General features: G+C 42.2%; 2 protein-coding genes across 2 annotated transcripts in view; one reads left to right on the top strand and one right to left on the bottom strand.

The window, feature by feature from the left end:
- Positions 1-4,208, bottom strand: part of LOC109914144 (PARP1 binding protein) — a 78,026-nt gene extending 73,818 nt beyond the window's left edge. The window contains exon 1 of the mRNA XM_048607611.1: positions 4,146-4,208. The gene's annotated coding sequence lies outside the window, so the exon portion shown is untranslated. The remainder of the gene's footprint in view (positions 1-4,145) is intronic.
- The window catches only part of nup37 (nucleoporin 37), a 37,738-nt gene extending 28,938 nt beyond the window's left edge, over positions 1-8,800 (top strand). Inside the window, exons 5-9 of the mRNA XM_048607614.1 lie at positions 2,211-2,301; positions 2,799-2,980; positions 6,475-6,525; positions 7,817-7,910; positions 8,525-8,800. Of these exons, the coding sequence (XP_048463571.1) occupies positions 2,211-2,301; positions 2,799-2,980; positions 6,475-6,525; positions 7,817-7,910; positions 8,525-8,638 (532 nt within the window). The 3' untranslated portion in view covers positions 8,639-8,800. The remainder of the gene's footprint in view (positions 1-2,210; positions 2,302-2,798; positions 2,981-6,474; positions 6,526-7,816; positions 7,911-8,524) is intronic.
- The last annotated feature ends 13,794 nt before the right edge of the window (positions 8,801-22,594 follow it).

The following is a 22,594-nucleotide window of genomic DNA, read 5'->3' as shown; positions in this document are numbered from 1 at the left end:
CATCCTAGGCCTCCTGCATTGCCACAATGACGCCACCCGAAAGCTGCAGGAACAGCATCTCATATTCCGCTTGGGAACCCTGCAGCCCAAGGGTATCAATGTCGACTTCACAAGCTTCAAAATCTCTCCTCCCCCTACCACATCCCAAAACCAGCCCAGCTAGTCCCCGCCTCCCTAACCATTCTTCCCAGCTCAAGCCCCACCCCCATCTCCTACCCACTAACCTCATCCCACCTCCTTGACCTGTCCGTCCTCCCTGGACCGACCTATCCCCTCCATAACTCCCCACCTACATTCACCTTCATTGGGTCCAACCCAGCCTCTTTGACCTGTCTGTCTCCTCTCCACCTATCTTCTCCTTTAACCATCTTCTATCCGCTTCCCCCTCTCTCCCTATTTTTCTCTTCTTCATGTCTGTTCTATTAATGACTATTGTATTCTATGGGAAAATATTTCCCTGGGAACATACGAACTATTCAATCCATCAACTGCCATTTTATTAGCTTTTAATCTTTTTCAACTTACATGCCTATTTTTAATTCAAATTACCTGGCTTTATACTTATACTTATCTTAGAAGTCTTTTCTGTCAAGATAACTGTCAATTTGCTTGAGTCCTTCAAACAGTCCACTTAACACTGGTCAAGTTTTTGTGGGAAAGTTTTGAAGAATGTTGAAGGCACTAAAATGATGGTTCCTTAGCATTCTTAGCACCTGTGGCTTAAATTCTCTTTAACTAAGCTGGTACACTTCTCTGTCTGCATAGGACTGTGATTTACCCACTCTGCATTGGATGCTTTATACCTTTATAAGCATTTTGAAGGAACTATATATCCTCGTGTTAAAAATGAAGGGTTATTGCACTTTGGCAGAAAGGATAGATGAGCTGAGTAGTATTTAAATGGAGAAATACTGCAGTAGGCTACAGCACTGAGATTTGAGAGTCCTTGTGCTTAAATCACAAAAAGCTAGCATACAGGTTTAGCGGGTAATAGGAAAGGCAATGGACCTTCACAGAGTATGGAGTATAAAGACAGGGAAGCCTCGCTAAATCTACACAGGGCACCAGTCAGAGCACAGCTGCAATACTGTGAATAGTTTTGGACCTCTTATCTGAGGAAAGATGCACTTAGCATTAGAGGTAGTCCAGAGAATGTTCACAAGGTTGATCCCAGGCATGGAGGGATTTTCTTATGAGGAGTGATTTGGGCCTGTACTCAATGAAGTTTAGAAGAATAGAAGTGACATTTTTGAAAATTGTAAGATTCTTAGAGACTTGATGGGGTAGATGTGGAGAGGTTGTTTCCCCTTGTTTGAGAGTCTAGGACCTAAGGCCATAATTTTAAAATAAGCATTCCCCTAAAATTAGGGGAGGCAATGGCCCAGTGATATTATCACTGGACTGTTAATCCAGACACCCAGAAAATGTTCTGGGGACCCGGTTCAAATCCCGCCACAGCAAATGGTGCAATTTGAATTCAATAAAATATCTGCAATTAAGAATCTAATGATGACCATGAACCCATTACCGATTGTTTGAAAAACCCATCTGGTTAACTAATGTCCTTTAGGGAAGGAAACTGCCATCCTTACCTGGTCTGGCCTACATGTCCCACAGCAATGTGGTTGATTCTGAACTGCCCTGTAGGCAATTAGGGATGGGCAATAAATGCTACCTGGTCAGCACTGCCCTCATCTCCTGAATGAATAAAGGAAAAGCTAGAATAAAGGACCTATATAAGACATAAATGAAGAGGAATTTTTTTGCTCAGAGGGTTGTGAACATGTAGAATTCTTTACCAAGAGGACGGTAGAGGCTGGACTGTAAAGTATATTTCAAGGCTGACTTTAATTAGTAAGGAAATCAAGAATTCTGTGGAAAAGGCAAGAAAGTGGCATTGAGGATTATCACTTCACCTGTGATCTCGTTGACTTGATGGGCTAAATGGCCTACTTCTCCTCCTATGTCTTATGGTCTTATTAAGCTTTTAACTGATTTCGTCAAGAAACAAAGTGACAGCTAATTTATTTCATTATTGTTTGTGAGATTCTACCATGCACAAAATGCTGGTATCAGTCATTTTGGATTAATTAACTGTGTTACAACAGAAGAGGTAGTAGGTGAATAAGCACATCTCTGCATCTGGTATCTTAAATAGATTGACTAGCCATTATTTGGTGTCATGCATATTGTTCTTAAATGTATTGCAGTATCTGGGACCTTGATGGAAACCAAAAGACATCGTTTCTCCTTCACTCTCCAGGAATGAGCTTGTGTTGGCATCCTGAGGAGATGTACAAGGTTAGCTTGATTTCTTTTTTCCACAGTCGTATTTTTGCTCACTGCTGTGACCTTGTGATGGAAAGAGAAAGTACTCAACTGAATCAGTAATGGGAAAGGTTGGAACATTGATGAGACACTTGGAATGTCTGTGACTTCACATGCCATGAACAAACTAAAAATACACATCCACTCTGTAAATTATAACTGGGGGAGAGGCTCACTCTGAAACCCTCCCCAAAATGGCCACTTTGTTGAAACCCATCTGTTTCAAAAGCCTCTTCAAATACAACCTCCAAGCTTTATCCTATCACTGTTCAGTCACCCCAGCATGGGATATACTAGTTTAACCCCTCCGGATCAATCAGATGCTACTGTAAACTTCTATGGCGTTAATTTGAGGACCAAACCTCTCAGGCTGAATGGCTTGCGTCATTCTGTCAAGTCAATACGTGCTGACTTCCAGAGTATCTTCAATTTGGTGATACGATGGTGACTTTGTGCTTTTGTCTTTGTAGCTGATGGTGGCGCAAAAGAATGGGATCATTCGGTTTTATGACCTGGTCACTCTGCAGGCCATCCTGTCTCTGGACTGTGGGCAGATGCCATTGATGTCAGCGGACTGGTGTCTGGGCAACACCATCAAAGTTGGTGCGGTTGCGGGGAATGATTGGTTGATCTGGGATATCACTCGCTCCAGGTACTCTGCTGGGAATTCTTGGGAAGACTGAGGGAGGTGCAGTGGGAATCGATCGAATAATCCTTTGTAACTATAACGTAAAACCTTCGATGACTGTTAGCATTCTGAATTTAGCTATGAAAAATAGAAGTGGAAAGTATCAAAGGAGTTAAATATCTGGTTGTGAATGGGATGAAAAGTTTTATAGGGCATACGTGTATATAAAATATATATATGTAGCTTCTGTGAATATAAATATTATTATAATTATCTTCATCTCTAGGTCAGAGAAGCTTTATGTTAAACTTGTATTGACTCTTGGTTAGACCACACTTGGATTACTGTAAACAATTTCACTCACAGAAGATTGATTAGAAAGACACTAGAACAGATATGGTGTCAGTAAAGAAAGACTAAGTAGATGGGGGCTCCTTTTCCCAGAAACTGAGTTAAGAGTAAATGGGCCTTTTTCAGGTTGGCAAGTGGCAACTAGCAAAGCTGTTTACAATCTACACTAATGACTTGGACGAGGAGACTGTGTGTTGCATGTCCAAGTTATGAACATGGGAGTAAGACAATCAGCTTCTTGAGCCTCGTCTGCCATTCAGTAAGATCATGACTGACCATCTACATCAATGCAACTTTCACAAATTATCCTATATTCCTTTATTCCTTCTTAGTCTCCAAGAATCTATTGATTTCTGCCTCGAAACTGCACAAAGGTTGAGCTTCTTCAGTTCTCTGGGGTAAAGAATTCCAAAGATTTACCACCCTATGTGAAGCAATTCCTACTCGTCTCAGTCTTAAATGTCTTAGTTCCTTATTCAGAGATCTTCTTTCCTTGAAACAAAATTAAGGTAGAAAGTAAGAGTTCAGGAGGGAGACAGATGGGTTGGGTGAGTGGGCAAGGATAAGGCAGATTGAATATAACATGGCATAAAAAAGATGCATGCTATCAAAGCCTTTCATCAAAACAAGGGGAGGCAATGGCGTAATGGTATTATGACTAGACTATTAATCTAGAGACCCAGGTGATACTCTGGAGACCATTGCAGATGGTGGAGTCTGAATTCAATAAAAATCTGGAACTAAAAAGTCTAATGATGACCATGAAACCATTTCCGATTGTCAGAAAAACCCATCTGGTTCACTAGTGTCCTTTAGGGAAGGAAATTGCCGTCCCTACCTGGTCAGGCATACATGTGACTTCTAACTGTCCTCTGGGCAATTAGGGATGGGTAAAAATCGCCAGTCTAGTCAGCAATGCCCACATCCTGTGAATGAATAAAAAAAAATCATGCACTCGTCGGAACAGATGCAAGAATACATTTCAAAAGAAAAACTGCATGGGAAGAGGATTTTGATTGGTAGACACTTTGCCATGAAAAATCAGCCAGGTAAGTTATCCTTCAAGCTTTTGTTTAAATTTAAAGCGGGCAAGTCAACTGTCATTGAGGTGTTGCCATGGCGATTGCACCAGCAAACAGTTGCCCCTGAGTTTTTGTTTAGTTGAATAAAGGCCCTTTTCTTTTCTGTTGGACAAGTGGAGTGATTGTATGGCAGATTAAGTATAATGTGGATAAAGGTGAGGTTATCCACTTTGGCAGTAAAAACAGGAAGGCAGATTATTCCTTGGATGGTGATAGATTGGAAAAGGGGAAAATGCAAAAAGACTTGGGTGTTCTTGTACACCAGTCAGTGTGAGGAAAGCATGCAGATGCAGCAGGTAGTGAAGAAGACAAATGGGCTTCATATCGAGAGGATTCAAGTACAGGAGCAGGGATGTCTTGCTGCAATTGTATAGGGCTTTGGTGAGACCAAATATTATATACAGTTTTGGTTTCCTTATTTGAAGAAGGATGTTCTGGCGATGGAGGGAGTGCAACAACTGATTCCTGGAATGGCAGGATTGACATATGAAGACAGGCAAGATTGGTTAGGACTATATAGAAGAATGAGGGGAATCTCAAAGAAATCTGGAACATTGTAACAGAATGAGATAGGATAAATGGAGGAAGGATGTTCCTCCTGAGTGGAGAGCCCAGAACTAGGGGTCACATTTTAGGATACTGAGTAAGCCATTTAGGACTGAGGTGAGAAATTTCTTTACCCAGAGAGTGGTGAGCCTGAGGAATTCTCTGTCTACAAAGCTATTGAGGCCAAAATACTGAATGTTTTGAAGAAGCAGTTAGATATTGTTCTTGGGGTTAAAGTGATCCAGGGATAAGAGGACAAAGTGGGAACAGGGGACTGAGTCAGATAATCAGTTGTGATCATACTGAAGACGGAGCAGGATTTGGAGGGCTGAATGGCCTACTCCTGCTCCTGTTTTCTATGTTTGCAAAGTACAGGCCTTGTACTTGAATGTGTGTAGCTCCCAGGATGTGTAAGTGAGCTACTTTGCAAACCTGATTGATGACCTCAGATTGGTTGCTACTGGAATTCCTAGCACATGGGATTGTGATTAGACAGCACTTACTAAACAACTAATATGTGACATTATTGTCTTAGGTTTTGTAAGCAAAGGCTTGTTAAGTACAGCCAGTTGTAAACAGGTGAAGGAAAGAGCTGTTTGTTATGCTCCATATGTTAGGATGTATAATAGCTGGCTTTATCTGTCCTGTGAGGAGAGACTGAGTAGACTAGACTTGTATTCATTGAATTTAGGAGAATGGGAGGTGATGTAACGGAAGTGTGTAGAATTCTTAAGTGGCTTGATGGGGTTGATGCTGAGAAAATGTTTCCCCAATTTGGAGAATCTAAAACAGTCTTAGAATAAAGGTCAGCCATTCAGGACATAGATGCGGAAACATTCCCTCACTTCGAGAGTTATGATACTTTTGAGAATGCTGTAGGTGGTCAGTTGTTGAGTAAATTTGACATAGAAGTTCATAGATATTTGAGCAACGAGGGATTGAACAATAGTGAGATAGAAGATTAACCATGATTGCTTTGAAGGGAGGGCAGTCTAAGGGGCCCTGTGGGCCTTTGCCAATTTTTTTTGTATTCATTCACAGGATGAAGGTGTCACTGGCTAGACCAGCATTTATTGCCAATCCCTGATTGAGTCACCCACATTGCTATCTGGAGTCACATGTAGGCCAGACCAGGTAAGGATGGCAGTTTCCTTCCCTAAAGGACATTAGTGAACCAGATGGGGTTTTTTTTCTGACAATTGGTAATGGATTCATGGTCTTCATTAAACTCTTAATTCCAGACTTTTTATTTGAATTCAAATTCCACAATCTGCCGTGGTGCAATTTGATCCCTGGTCTTCAGAACATTACCTGGGTCTCTGGCTTAACAGTCCGGTAATATCAACAGGCCATTGCCTCCCCTTGTTATTTGTGTGTCCCTGCATATTCTGATAAAAATTAATAGATCTGAAAGTTGACTGTATTTCTGTCTCCACAGATGCTGCCAGATCTGTGGAGTGTTTCTTATGTTTCTGTGTTTATTTCAGATTTCCAGCATCCACACTATTTTTCTTTACATGTCTATTTTCTGCCTTGCAGTTACCCTCAAGAGAAGAGACCATCACACTTGGATGGAGCGCGACAATTCCGGTGAGTCAGAATTCATTCATTGATGTGAGGCCCATTCCTTTCGTTAGCAAAATATTATCTGCTCAAAAATCTAGCATCCAAGTACTACAGAATACTGTACAGAGCTGGTCAACTTCAAATGGCTGAGCTGAGGGGCAGAGATAAAACCAGCAAGAACTGCATCAGACAGTTTAAAATTAATCAAGAGATTTCATTGGATTAATTATTGGGAACGGGCATTGGGTGAAGGGATTTGTTCTTGGAAATGTGCACAAATGAAGGCCATTCAGCCTCTGTACTCATGCTATCTCTTTGAAAAACTCTCTAATTTGTCGCATTCTCTCATTATTTCCCCATAGCCTGGCAATTTTGATCTATAATTCTCTTTCAGAAAGTTAGTTTTGAATCTGCTTCTAATACTTTTTCAGACAATGCATTCCTGATCATACTGGTTGTTGGATTAGAGAATACGTTGGATTAATTGTTGTGTTTTCCTTCATTATGACACCAATATTGGATACAGTATGTGAATAATGTAAGACATAATGCATGCTGAGTGCAGTGTGTTTGAGACTAACAATGAGTTTGGACAATGATCCCTAAATCTCTTGGCAGGTGGTAGGGGGAGCAGGGCGTTCTTCACCTCATGTCTAGGTCTGTTATTGACTCGTTCATAGAGACTATGGGTGGTTCACAACTCCATTACCATTGCATCACATGACCAACAGGAAGTTAGATGAATTTTCTTTCTCCATTAAATGTGTGGGCTTTGCTGGTTAGCATTTAAAGTCCTTTCCGAATTGCCCTTCCAAAGGTGGCAGTGAGCTACATTCTTGAAGTGCTGCAGTTCAGTTGGTGTAGATACACCCACAATGCTATTAGGGAAGGTGCTCTAAGATTTGACTCCTTGATAGTGAAGGAACAACACTATAGCTCCAAGTTATCCTGTTGTTTGGCTTGAGGGGGAAATTACACGTGATGGTGTTCCTATGTATCTGCTGGTCTTGTCCTTCAGCCTGATAGTTTGGAAAGTGCTGTGTAAGGAGCCTTGGTTAATTTCTGCAGTGCATCTCGTAGATGGTACACACTGCTGCTACTGAATGCCATCAATGGAAGGAGTGATTGTTTACGGATGTGGTGCCAAACAAATGAACTGCTTTGTCCTGGATGGTGTCAAGCTTCTTAAGAGTTGTTGGAGCTTCACCTATCCAGGAAAGTGGGGGGTATTCCATCACACTCCTGACTTGCACCTTGTAGCTGGTCGACAGACTTTATTTACTGTATATAAATTCTTCTATTATTTGTCACCTAGATGGTCAAAAGCCAATGAGAATCTTTTTGCAACGACTGGCTACCCAGGCAAGATGAACAGCCAATTACTCGTCCATCATTTGGGTCATCCCCAGGTATGGCACAAATACACACCACCCATGTTTCTCAGTAATTATCAATCAGCTTAAGGAGAACCTCTAGTTCTTCAGATCCTTATGTTACCTCAGGATGTTGAAAACCACTTTGCGGCCAATTAAGTACGTTTGTTGAAGTGTTGCTGTTATAGCATAGGAAACCTGGCAGCCACTTTTAACTCTGAATACCCCCACATGTAGCAATGTGATAATGACTAGATAATCTGTTATTAGGCGATAATTGACGAATAAATATGGGCAAAGACATTGGGCATAAACACCCTCCCACTTCCTTGAAATAGCATCATGGGATCTTTTATATTCACAATCGAGAGCAGATGTGATGTACACATACTGTACAGGACGTTCCAAAATATTTAAGGCAGTGAATTTTTTTGTCACAAAGGGTATTCACAGTTGTGGACAAACTCAGCATCTTATCAGCAAGTTCTTGCAAATAGCAAATGGGATGGTTAGCTATGGGCAGAGAAGTAAACGTTGGCAAGGAGAGCACCTCCACTTCTCTGACTCTGAATTAAGAATAGTAGCTGAGGCAGGCTGACCATGGCATTTGTCCAAAAAAAAAACAAACTTTTTTTTTCTCTTTTCTGCAGGCCATTTTGTTTGGCTCTGCACCTGTTGCTTCAGGACTGAGCTGGCATCGGACTCTTCCATTATGTGCAATTGGTGGAGATCGGAAGGTTTTATTTTGGATGACTGAGATGTAGAAGAAAATACGTTGGTTTTTCAGCCAGGTTGTGAAGTATTTTCAAGTTGCGTTCTGGATTAATTGAAATGAGTTAATGTGAATACTGACTCGATCCATAGCACTAAAATACATAATCATGAACTGCAGCTGAAAATTAAAGATTTCTCCATTGTACTTTTAATTATGTGGTTCATTTATTTGCAGCAACAATTTGTATTGTACCTTTTTGATACAGTAACGTTTCCCATTCATTGACAGGCTGTGGGCATTACTGACATTTACTGTCCATCCATCTTTAGAGTGGATAGTTAACTGCCACCTTGTACCACTGCATTCAGTGTGGTGTAGGTAGACCAAGGTGTTAAAGGGAGGGGGTGTCAGGATTTTGACTCCGAGACAGTAAGGAAATGGTAATATATTTCCAAATCAGAATGATGTGTTATAACAAGGTGTAGAGCTGGATGAACACAGCAGGCCAAGCAGCATCAAAGAATCCCCCTCGTCAACCAAAAAAGAATCCCCCTCGTCCTCACGTACCATCCCACCAACCTCCGGATCCAACGCATCATCCTCCGACACTTCCACCATCTGCAATCCGACCCCACCACCAAAGACAATTTTCCCTCCCCACCCTTATCTGCTTTCCGGAGGGACCACTCTCTCCGTGACTCCCTTGTCCGCTCCACACTCTCCTCCAGCCCCACCACACCTGGCACTTTTCCCTGCAACCACAGGAAGTGCTACACCTGCCCCTGCACCTCCCCCCTCACCCCCATCCCAGGCCCCAAGAAGACTTTCCACATCAAGCAGATGTTCACCTGCACATCTGCTAATGTGGTATACTGCATCCGCTGTACCCGTTGTGGCCTCCTCTACATCGGGGAAACCAAGCGGAGGCTTGGGGACCATTTTGCAGAACACCTACGCTCAGTTCGCAATAAACAACTGCACCTCCCAGTCGCGAACCATTTCAACTCCCCCCTCCCATTCCTCAGACGACATGTCCATCCTGGGCCTCCTGCAGTGCCACAACAATGCCACCCGAAGGTTGCAGGAACAGCAACTCATATTCCGCTTGGGAACCCTGCAGCCCAATGATATCAATGTGGATTTCACAAGCTTCAAAATCTCCCCTCCCCCTACCGCATCCCAAAACCAGCCCAGCTCATCCCCGCCTCCCTAACCTGTTCTTCCTCCCACCTATCCCCTCCTCCCACCTAAAGCCCCACCCCCATCTCCTACCTACTAACCTCATCCCACCCCCTTGACCTGTCCGTCCTCCCTGGACTGACCTATCTCCTCCCTTCCTCCCCACCTACACTCACCTTTACTGGCTCCATCCCCGCCTCTTTGACCTGTCTGTTTCCTCTCCACCTATCTTCTCCTCTATCCATCTTCTATCCGCCTCCCCCTCTCTCCCTATTTATTTCAGAACCCCCTTCCCCTCCCCCATTTCTGATGAAGGGTCTAGGCCCGAAACGTCAGCCTTCCTGCTCCTCTGATGCTGCTTGGCCTGCTGTGTTCATCCAGCTCTACACCTTGTTATCTCAGATTTTCCAGCATCTGCAGTTCCTACTATCTCAGAATAATGTGTTGCTTGGAGTGGGACTTGCGGGCAGTGGTGTTTCCATGTACCTGCTGCCCTTGTCCTTCCAGATGGTTGAGATTTTAGTTTGGAACATGCTGTATAATGAGCATTGGTGAATTACTGCAGTGTATCTTGTATAAGCTGTTGCTGCTGATAGAGGGAGTAAATGTCAAAGGTGTTAGATGGGAGGGGGGTTTGCAATTGAGGGGGTTGTTTTATCTTAGACTGTGTCAAGTTTCTTGAGCATTGTTGAAGCTGCACTATCTAAGCAAGTGAAAAGTACTCCATCACGTTCATTTTGTATTTTATAACAGAACTTCAACAAACAGGCTGTTGTTGACCAGGTTAATAGCACTATTAACAACTTCCATCACTTTGCTGATTGATAGTACACTGTTGTAATTGACTAGATAAAAACTGAAAGAACCGAAGATGCTGTAAGGAGTTCTGAAGAAGGGTCACTCGACCCGAAACATTAACTCTGATTTATCTCTGCAGATGCTGCCGGACCTGCTGAACTTTTCCAGCGATTTCTGTTTTTGTTTCTGTTGGATTGGACTTGCTTTTTCTGGACAGGACATACATGGGCAATTTTCCACATTGCCGAATAGATGGCAGTGTTATGTTGTTCTGGAACATATCCCAAGGTGCTTTCCAAGAGCATTATCAAACAACTTTTATGACACTGAGCCATATGAAACGTTATTAGGACAGGTGGCCAAAGCTTGGTCAAAGAGGTAGACCTTACACAGTGTTTACAACACAGAAACAAGCCAAATAGATCTGTGCTGGTGTTTATGCCCTTCACAAACCTCCTCCTGCCCCATCTCATCTCAACCCATTGACATATTTTTCTCTTCCAGTCTTTAGGGAGTCAGGTGGTGACTTGCTGCAAGATTCGTAACCTCTGACCAATTGGTATAGCCACAGTATTTATATGGTTAGTCCAATTCGGTTTCTCGATAATGATAACCACCCCAGAATTTTGATAGCGGGGGGCATTCAGTGATTGTCTTACCATTGAATGTCAAGGAGCAATGGTTAGATTCTTTCTTGTTGGAGATGTTCGTTGTCTGGTACTTGTGTGGCACGACTGTTACTATCCACTTGTCAGCCCAAGCCTAGATATTGTCTAGTTCTTGCTGTATTAGCATATGGAAGAGTTGCAAAAGGTGCTGAACAATTTGGAGTCATCAGTTAACATCCCCACTTCTGACCTTGTGATAGAATGAAGGCTATTATTGAAGCAGCTGAAGACAATTGGCCCAAGAACAATATGTCCATCAAGAAGAATATATCAAACCTATTCACTTTAACCACTCCCTGTGCAACTGACATCCACATTCTCCCCACACTTTGTGAAGCAATTTCTCCTGAATTTCCAATAAAATTTCATCACTGACTATCTTATTTATGATTTCGTAAGAAAAGAAAAAAATATCTTCTCTGTGTCTACTGTATCGAACCCTTTTAAAGACCTATGTCAGGGCACCACTCAGGACTTAATGAAAGAGAGAGGGTCTGGATAGTTTAAGAAGGGGATTCAAGAGCTTATGATTATAACCACAAGTATACTGGGATCCACTAAGTGAGGCAGGAAAGTTGGTCAAGTACATTCATTGACATAGTATTGGTAACTATAGTCTCCTTGGACCTGCTTATTTAGTGGAGCTCGAGAGGAATTTCCTCATTTTTCCTACTAGTTTATGAGAAAGCAATACTAACAACTGGTAAAGGTAGTGCATGAAGCCAGTGTGGTGAGACATCATCAAACAAGAAGTGCATCAGTGCAAGATGGTGAGCCATGATCATGGATCAGGGGAGGTAATGGCCTAATTGTATCATAACACTATTAATCCAGAACAGCTGCTAATGTTCTGGCGGCCCAGGTTCGAATCATGCCATGGCAGATGGTGAAATTTGAATTAAATAAAAAAACTCTGCAATTAAGAATTTACTGAAGACTGTGAAACCATTGATTGTTGGAAAAATCCATCTGGTTTACTAATGTCCATCAGGGAAGGAAATCTGCAATTCTTACCTGGTCTGGCCTACATGTGACTCTAGAACCACAACAACGTAGTTGACTCCCAGTTTGGGTTCTGCCAGGGCCACTCAGCTCTTGACCTCATCACAGCCTTGGTTCAAACATGGACAAAAGGGCTGAATTCCAGAGGTGAGGTAAGAGTGACAGGCCTTGACATTAAGGCTGCATTCAACCAAGTGAGGCCACAAGGAGCCTTAGCAAAACTGGAATCAGTGGGTATCAGGGGGCAAACTGTCTGCTGGTTGGAGTCATACCTGGCACACAGGAAGATGTTTATAGTTGTTTCAGGTCAGGTCTGGGACATCTCTGCAGAAATTCCTCAGGGCAGTGTTTTAGGACCAACCAGGTTCAGCTGCTTCATCAATGACCTTCCCTCCAACATAAGGTCAGAACTAGGGATATGTGCCAGAGTTTGCACAATGTTCAGCACCATTCGTGGCCTCTGAAGCAATCCATGTTCAAATGCAACAAGATCTGGCTAATATCAAGGCTTTGGATGACAAGTGGCAAATAACATTCGCACGACAAAAATGCCAGGCAAATGACCATCTCCATTATGAGACATCCTAACCACCGCCACTTGTTACCATCACTGAATTGCATGCTATCAACATTCTTGGGGATATCATTGTCTAGAAACTAAACTGGACTCACCACATAAACACAAAGGCTACATGAGCACGTCAGAGGCTAGGAATACTCTGGCAAGTAACTCACCTCCTGACTCCCCAAAACCCATTTATCATCTCTTGGAATACTCCCCATTTGCCTGGATGAATGCAGCTCCTACAACACTCAAGAAGCTTGAGACCTTCCAGGACAAAGCATCTGGCTTGAGTGGCACTATGTCCACAAGCATCCATTCCCTCCACCAACAATACTCAGTTGCAGCAGTGTGTACTACCTACAAGATACACTGCAGAAATTCACCAAAATGCTCAGACACCACCTTCCAAACTTGATCACTTCCACCTCGAAGGACAAGGTACACAAACCGGGGATCCCCCTCAGACCCACTGTCTCGCTGCCATCTACACCAACATATAGACTTGCCAAAGAACTAACTCAGAAATTGAAATACCTAGTGGACAACACTACCCACTTCATCCACACATCCCAAGAATTCCTCAATATAATCCAGGACACCAGAATAGAAGAGGAGAGGTGATGATATCCATCAACGTAACAGCACTATTTACATCCATAAACATCGACCTAGCTAAAGAAACAATTGCCACACTGCTGAACAAATCAAATAAGCAGGCAACCCAGGACACCAACAACATCAATAAGGACACCAGCATGAAGCTACTAGATCTGTGCCTCACAATCCACTTCAACTTCAACGACACCACATACAAACAAATCAATGGAACACCAGTGGGATCCCCATTATCAGGACTGATTGCAGAAGAGTAATGCACAGGTTAGAATGGACAGCGCTACCCACTATACAACCCAAACTTTGGGTCCAATATGTAGGTGACACCTTCATGATTATCAAATGCACAAAACTAGAAGAAACCCACCGACAAATAAACAACATCCTTACCAGGATAAAATTCACAAAAGGAGAACAACAACCAACTACTTTTCCTGGACATAGTGGTAGAATGCATAAATAACGAGGAACTCCAGACTAGCGTGTATAGAAGGACCGCACATACAGTCCAGATACTCAACTACACTAGCAACCGCCCCAACGTCCACAAACGAAGCTGCATCAGGACACTGTTTAAACGAGCCACAACACATTGCAGCAACCCAGAACTATGCAAAGCAGAATAGGAGCACTTATACGGAGTCTTCAAAAGGAATGGATACCTGAAAAGCACAATCTGCCATTACCTCTGAGACAGACCGCAACAGGCAGACACAACACAACCCGACTCACTAATCACCCTACCATACATCAAAGACATTCCAGAGATGACCACAAGACCACTTAGACCCCTAGGTATCAGAGCAGCCCACAAACCGACAACTACCCTATGACAGCGACTGACAAATGTAAAGGATCCCATACCCAAAACAAAACCAGCAAAACTGGGATAATATACAAAATACCATGCAAGGACTGTGAGAAACACTACGTAAGCCAAACCCGAAGAAAATTGACAATATGGATACATGAACACCAACTAGCCACCAAAAGACACAACCAATTCTCACTTGTCTTACTACACATGGACAACAAGGGACACAAATTCGACTGGGACAACACATCCACAATCGCACAAGCCAAACAGAGACATGTCAGGGAATTCCTGGAGGCCTGGTATTCCAACTCGAACTCCATCAACAAAAACACTGAATTAGACCCTGTGTACAAACCACTGAGAAACAAAACTGGAAGTAATAGCAACCACCCCAGCAAACCACGGCATATAAATAATCAGTGGGACAGAACACCAATGCTTCACCGGAGATGCACTGACGATGTTACCTAGAAGGGTGACGAAACGTTTGCAACCAAACCGACCGGCTCGGCGAGCATGTCTACAATCTCATCCACAACCCGAGCTACAAATCTTCGCGAAAACTTTAAACATTGTGGGTCAAATTGCAGTGGTTCAAAAAGGCAGTTCACCACCTTCTCAAGGGCAATTACGCAGCAGACAAAAAGTGCTGGCAAGCCAGTGATGCCCATGTCCCATGAATGAATTTAAAAAAAACTTGGGTTCCCCATTTAAGAAAAGATATCATTTCACTGGGGGCAGTTCAGAGAAGGTTCACTAGAACGATCGTGGTGATGGAGAGATTGTCTTATATGCAAAGGCTAAACAGGTTGGGACTCCAATGAATAGGGTTTAGAAGAATGAGCTGTGACCTCATTAAACATATAGGATTCGTAAGAGGCTTAACAGAGTAAATTTGAGAGGATGTTTCTCCTCATGGGAGAGCCTAGGACTGGAGGGTATCGTCTCTCAATAAAGGGGTGCCAATTTAAGACTGAGATGAGAAGGAATTTCTTCTCTCAGAGGGTTAAGAGTCTTTGAAACTCCTTGCCACAGAGAACTGTGAGGGCAGTGTCCTTGTGTATATTTAAGGTTGATATAGATTCTTGATCAGTTGGGGAATCAAGGGTTATGGGGAAAACATAGGAAACTGGATGTAAGGAATTTGGATCAGCCATGATCCCGTTGAATAACAAAGTAGCCTCAAGGGGCTGAATGGCCTACTGTTGTTCCTATTTCTTATTGCCTTAAAAACAAAATGACTGACATCCTAAGTTTCCCTGCATTACAACCTCCATTATAAAATTATTAGGTGTAGCTGAATATTTTTAACTTAATGCGTTGTTATAATCCAAGTTGATGTTACTATTGGATGTCAGATTCCAAAATGAAATCTAGATTGATGTATCATATTTCATTTTTGTTTCTACTTTTAATAACTTTTGTTTTATTTACTTGTGGGATGTGGACGTCACTGGCTGGCCAGCACTTATTACGCATCCCTAGCTGCCCTATAACTGTGTTGCTTGCATGGCGATTTCAGAAGGCAATTGAGAGTCAACCACATTGCTGTGGGTCTGGAGTCACATGTAGGTCAGATCAGTTAAGGATGGCAGACTTCTTTTCATGAAGGACATTAGTGAGCCAGATGGGTTTTTCTTATAGTCGATAATGGTTTCATGGTCATCAGTAGATTCTTAATTTCAGATTTTTTTAAAAATTGAATTTAAATGTCAGTATCTGCCGTGGCAGGATTCAAACCTGGGTCCCCAGAACATTAGCTGAGTTTCTGGATTAATAGTCTAGCATTAATACCATTAGGCCAACTCAATTATTTTTCTGAAATGTAAGCACAACACGCTACAGATTTAGTTGTAATAATAAAGCAGAAGTTTATTATATGAAAGGAAAAATAAAATAAAACAAGCCACGCTATCTACAGAAAACACAATGTAAAAGTGTTCAAACTCCCAGCAAAACAAAATCCAATCTATATCCCAACACCATCACTTTACAGATAATTGAAATCCAGACAAATTTTCCTTCCCTCGTAACTCTGGAGATTAATTTAACTGCTTCTTTGAAGTTTTGTTTCTGTGAGCTACATAGCCTTTTTCTTTAATTCAGACAACCAAGATATTAGACTTTCTAGGCTATGAATAACGAATGGAGAGTTCTAACCAAACATTCCTGGTTTGGAAGTTTTCACAAAATGAAACCCTTATAAGCGGTAACTTATTCATTAACTGCTGTGAATGCACTCCTTTTTACTCAGAGCAACTATTCTTGAATCTAAGTTCAGTTCAATCTCTTTTGAACTGAGTTCAAGATACTTCCTCATCCTAGCTTCTCCTAAACATAGAACGTAGAACAGTACAGGCCCTTCGGCCCACAATGTTGTGCCAACCTATTATCCTACTCTAAGATCAAACTAACTTGCATACCCTTTATTTCACTGTCACCCATGTGCCTATCCAAGAGTTGCTTAAATGTCCCTAACACACCTGACTCTACTACCACCACTGGCAATACATTCCATGCAACCACCACTCTCTGTGTAAAGAACCTACCTCTGACATCTCCCCTATACCTTCCTCCAATCACCTTAAAATTATGCCCCCTCGTGATTGTCATTTCTGCCCTGGGAAAAAGTCTCTGGCTATCCACTCTATCTATGCCTCTCATCATCTTGTACACCTCTATCAAGTCACCTCTCATCCTTCTTCAATCCAATGAGCTCCCTCAACCCTTCCTCATAAGACCTGCCCTCCAGTACAGGCAGCATCCTGGTAAACCTCCTCTCACCCTCTCTCAAGTTTCCACATCCTTCCTATAATGAGGCGACCAGAATAGAACACAATATTCCAAGTGTGGTCTAACCAGGGTTTTACAGAACTGCAGCAGAACCTCATGGCTCTTAAACTCAATTCCCCTGCCAATGAAAGCCAACACACCATATGCCTTCTTAACAACCCTACCAACTTGGGTGGCAACCTTGAGGGATCTATGCAAATGGACCCCAAGATCCCTTTGCTCCTTCACACTGCCAAGAATCCTGCCATTAACCCTGTATTCTGCACTCACATTCAATCTTCCAAAATGAATTACTTCACACTTTTCTGGGTTGAATTCCATCTGCCACTTCTTTGCCCAGCTCTGCAACCTGTCAATGTCACGTTGCAACTTACAACGGCCCTCCACACTATCTACAACTCCACCAACATTCGTGTCATCAGCAAACTTACTAACCCACCCTTCCACTTCCTCATCCAAGTCATTTATAAAGATCACAAAGAGCAGAGGACCCAGAACAGATCCCTGTGGAACACCACTGGTCACTGAGCTCCAGGCTGAATACTTTCCATCAACTACCACCCTCCGTCTTCTATTGGACAGCCAATTCTGTATCCAGACAGCCAAATTTCCCTGAATCTCATGCCTCCTTACTTTCTGAATGAGCCTACCATGGGGAATCTTATCAAATGCCTTGCTAAAATCCATATACACACATCCACTGCTCTACCTTTATCAATGTGTTTTGTCACATCCTCAAAGAATTCAATAAGGCTTGTGAGGCCTGACCTGCCCCTCACAAAGCCATACTGACTATTTCTAATCAAAGTGTGCTTTTCCAAATAATCATAAATACTATCTCTCAGAATCCTCTCCAGTAATTTGCCCACCACAGAAGAAAGACTGACTGGTCTGTAATTCCCAGGATTATCCCTATTCCCTTTCTTGAACAAGGGAATGACATTTTCCACCCTCCAATCATCTGGTACTATTCCAGTGGACAGTGAGGATGCAAAGATCATCACCAAAGGTGCAGCAAGTTTTTCCCTTGCTTCCCATAGTAATCTTGGGTACATGCCATCTGGCCCAGGGGACTTATCTATCGTCATGTTTTCCAAAGTTTCTAGCACATCCTCCTTCATAACATCAAGCTGTTCGAGCATATCAGCCTGTTTCACGTTGTCCTTACAAACTACAAGGTCCCTCTCACTGGTGAATACTGAAGCAAAGTATTCATTAAGGACCTCCGACTCCAGGCACAAGTTCCCTCCACTATCCCTGATCGGCCCTACCCTCACTCTGGCTATCCTCTTGTTCCTCACGTAAGTATAGAACACCTTGGGGTTTTCCTTAATCCTACCCGCCAAGGCTTTTTCATACCCGCTTCTAGCTCTCCTAAGTCTATTCTTCAGTTCCTTCCTGACTACCTTGTAATCCTCTACAGCCCTGTCCGATCCTTGCTTCCTCAACCTTGAGTAAGCTTCCTTCTTCCTCTTGACTAGATGTTCTACATGTCTTGTCATCCAAGGTTCCTTCACCTTACCATCTCCTCCTTGACTCAGTGGGACAAACCTATTCAGCATGCGCAGCAAGTGCTCCCTGAACAACCACATTTCTGTTGTGCATTTCCCTGAGAACATCTAAAAAAAAAGAAAAACAAAACTAATGGCTGATTTTTTTTTTCTCTTCTGTTGTAAAAACCACGATATAAACAAAGAGATAGTAGGAACTGCCGATGCTGGAGAATATGAGACAACAAGGTATAGAGCTGGATGAGCACAGCAGGCCAGGCAGCATCAGAGGAGCTAGAAAGCTGACGTTTTGGGTCTGGACCCTTGCCTTAACAGTCCAGGAAGTTTTCAATTGTCTTCTCTCTGACACATATTGGTTTTAAATCATGGTTCCGAAGAAAGTGACACAGTTACTTATTGAACTCCTTCACACAAACAGACTAAACTCATATACCACTAGTTTAAAATCTAAACTGTAAAAAGTACACAAATATACATCTTTTACCACAGTAGCATTCAAATCAAGAAATATTTAAAAGAAGTAGGGAAATGGCATTAGAGGGGAAAGAAAATTTATCAATGGGATGAATGTTTGCCTCCTGTGAAACTTGCGTTCCTGTAATGCTTTTCATATTCTCAAGATAACTCAATGTTTTACAGCATTTTGGTAATATAAAATAAAGAATTGTGAATACTGGAAACCTGAAACAAAAACAGAAATTTCTGGAGAAACTCAGCAGGTCTAGCGACATCAATGGAAAGAAAACTGAGTTAACATTTTGAGTCCATTGACATTTTTTATAGAGATATACAGCACGGAAACAGACTCTTCGGTCCAACCCATCCATACCAACAGGATATCCTATAAAAATCTAGTTCCCATTTGCCAGCATTTGGCCCATATCCTTCTAAACCCTTCCTATTCATGTACCCATCCAGATGCCTTTTAAATGTTGTAATTGTACCAGCCTCCACCACTTCCTCTGCAGCTCATTCCATATACACACCACCCTCTGTGTGGAAAAGTTGCGTCTTAGGTCCCTTTTATATCTTTCCTTTCTCACCTTAAACCTATGCCCTCTAATTTTAGACTCCCCCACCTGGGGAAAAGTCCTTGCCTGTTTACCCTATCCATGCCCCTCATGAGAACATTTTTGTGTTTGATTGAAATGTGGTCACTCTTGTGCGAAACTGAGAAGTCAACTTATACACAGCAATGAGACACAAGGTATTGATAATCTCCTTTGGATGAGTGGTAAAAATTGGTCCCTGGCTCCTATCAAAAATAGCAGCGAGAGTTATTTTACATCTACCTGTGAGGACTGTGGGTTTAGGAGATGCTGTTAAAGGAGTTTTGTTAAGTTACTGCAGTCTTGGGACAGTGAATGTTGAAGGTAGTAAGGCTGCTGATCAAGCCAGCTGCTTTTTTTCCTGGATGGTGGTGAGTTTCTTTAGTGTCATTGGAGTTGCAGTCATCTTGATTTGTGCCTTTTAAATGATTGTCAAGTTTCAAGGAAATAGGACGTGAGTTACTCACTTCAGAATTCCCAGCCTTTGACCTACTTTGGTAGTCAATGTAGAAATGTAAACCATAAGATGAGAATTAATCCAATGAGGAAATATTTGGTATTCTGCATCTCTGAGCTGAAATCTGACTTTATTTGGAATCTGCTCAAATCCTTGGTTGAAGTGGAATGCTTAACATAAGTTGTTATAAGATGATCATTATAAGTTTAGAGTATGTAATCTTTGATGAAAACAGAATTGATTTCCTTAAGGAGTTTCCCAATGAGTGTCTCTGATAGTTGTTAAAATGATGATGATAATAATTTAGGATAGAATCCAAGTAAAGTTGGAACAAGCATTACAGAATTCAATGGATGATCTCACACAAAATAAAGTTTGCATGCTGGATCTGTTCTAGTACAAAACATGGTGATGGAAAGTTTCCTAGTATATCTCAAAAAGAGTCATCAGCTGCCCTGTTTCTGAGCTCATTCGGGCCCAATTAGATTACCTAAAGTCTGGGGATCACACAGATTCAGTGGGATGATGGCTAATTATATTTAGGTCAAAACTTTAATCTTTCCAGATGCAGCCTGACATGATCCAACCATAACATTTCTCAGCCAGAGTTGTGTGATTATCAGTGCTAAAGAAAGCACTCGATGTGCTTGTAATGTATTTTCACTGACTTTAACCATTAAACTGTCACTAGAGGTTAAATGCTACAAAACAAATTGCTGTGCAGGTACAATCACATTTTTACAATCTTTTTCACGTGCAACAATTTAGATTGAGTATCAAATGTTTCATACTATTGATATTTGCTAGGCAAGACAGTGAAACAAGAAGATGTAATAGCGATGACACCTCTAGAATGTTCACGATCACGAACAGCCAACCCAAGGGACAGAAAATTGACCATTACAGTTGACCTGTGAGTCCACGACACTATTCTAGATCATGGCTGATCATCCACCTCAATGCCATTCACCTGCACTATCTCCACATCCCTCACTGTCAGTGATATCTAGAAATCAAATGATCTATCTTGAATATGCTCAATGACTGATTTTCCACAGGTCTCTTGGGTACAGAATTCCAAAGACTCTTTATGCTCTGAGCGAATAAGTTCTTCCTCATCTCAGTCCTAAATGGCTCACCTTTCATTCTGAGACTGTTCCTCCTTAGTCCCAGATGACCCCAGCCAGCAGAAATAATCTTTCTGTATTTATCCCATCTAGCCCTTTAAAGTCATAGATATACAGCACAGAAACAGACCCTTTGGTCCAACCTTGTCCGTGCCAACCAGATATCTTATATAAATCTAGTCCCATTTGGCCCATATACCCATCCAGATGCCTTTTAAATGTTGTAATTGTACCAGCCTTCACCACTTCCTCTGGTACCTCATTCCATACACGCACCCCCTCTGGATGAAAAAGTTGCCCCTTAGGTCACTTTTAAATCATTCCCCTCTCACATCAAACCTATGCCCTCTAGTTTTGGACTCCCCCACCCGAGGGAAAAGACTTCGCCTATTCACCCTATCCATGCCCCTCATGATTTTATAAACCTCTATAAGGTCACCCCTCAGCCTCTGATGCTCCAGTGAAAATAGCCCCAGCTTATTCAGCCTCTCCCTATAGCTCAAACCCTCCAACCCTCTCAACATCCTTGTAAATCTTTTCGGAACCCTTTCAAGTTTCACAACAACCTTCAGAGAGCAGGGAGACCAGAACTGAACGCAGCCTTCCAATAATGGCCTAACCAATGTTCTGTACATCCGTAATATGACCTCCCAACTCCTACACTCAGTGTACTGACTAATAAAGGCAAGTATACCAAATGCCTTCTTCACTATCCTATCTACCCGCTACTCCATTTTCAAGGAACAATGACCTGCACTTCAAGGTCTCTTTGTTCAGCAACACTCCCTGGGACCTTACCATTAAGTTTCTAAGTCCTGACCTGAATTGCCTTTCCAAAATGCAGCACCTCACATTTATCTAAATTAAACTCCATCTGCCACTCCACCGCCCATTGGCCAATCTGGTCAAGATCCCATTGTATTGTACTCTGAGGTAACTTTCTTCACTGTCCACTACACCTCAAATTTTGATGTCATCAGCAAACTTACTCACCATACCTCTTATGTTCACACCCAAATCATTTACATAAATGACGAGAAGCATTGGACCCAACACTGATCCTTGTGGCACACTGCTGGTCACAGGCCTGCAATCTAAAAAAGCAACTCTCCATCACCACCCTCTTCTACTTTCCAGCCAGTTCTGTATCCAAGTAGCTAGTTCTCCCTCTATTCTGTGTGATCTAACCTTGTTGAATGCCTTACTAAAGTCCATATAGATTAAGAATTTCATAATTTTCAATTAGATCATCTCTCATTCTTTTAAACTCCAGAAAATACAGGCCCCTTGCTCTCTTCTTCTAGGACAGTTCTGCCCTTCTAGGGATCTGTCTGGTGAACCACCATTACATTCCCTCAGGTAAGGGGACCAAAACTGCACATAATACTCCAGGTATTGGATTAGATCGAAGCTCTGTAGTCCAT

This window comes from Rhincodon typus, chromosome 18 (genome assembly GCF_021869965.1).
Source record: "Rhincodon typus isolate 14 chromosome 18, sRhiTyp1.1, whole genome shotgun sequence".
In the NCBI taxonomy this organism is placed as follows: Eukaryota; Metazoa; Chordata; class Chondrichthyes; order Orectolobiformes; family Rhincodontidae; genus Rhincodon; species Rhincodon typus.
Note: the sequence above shows the minus strand (reverse complement) of the source record. Positions and strands in the feature narration are given on the sequence as shown.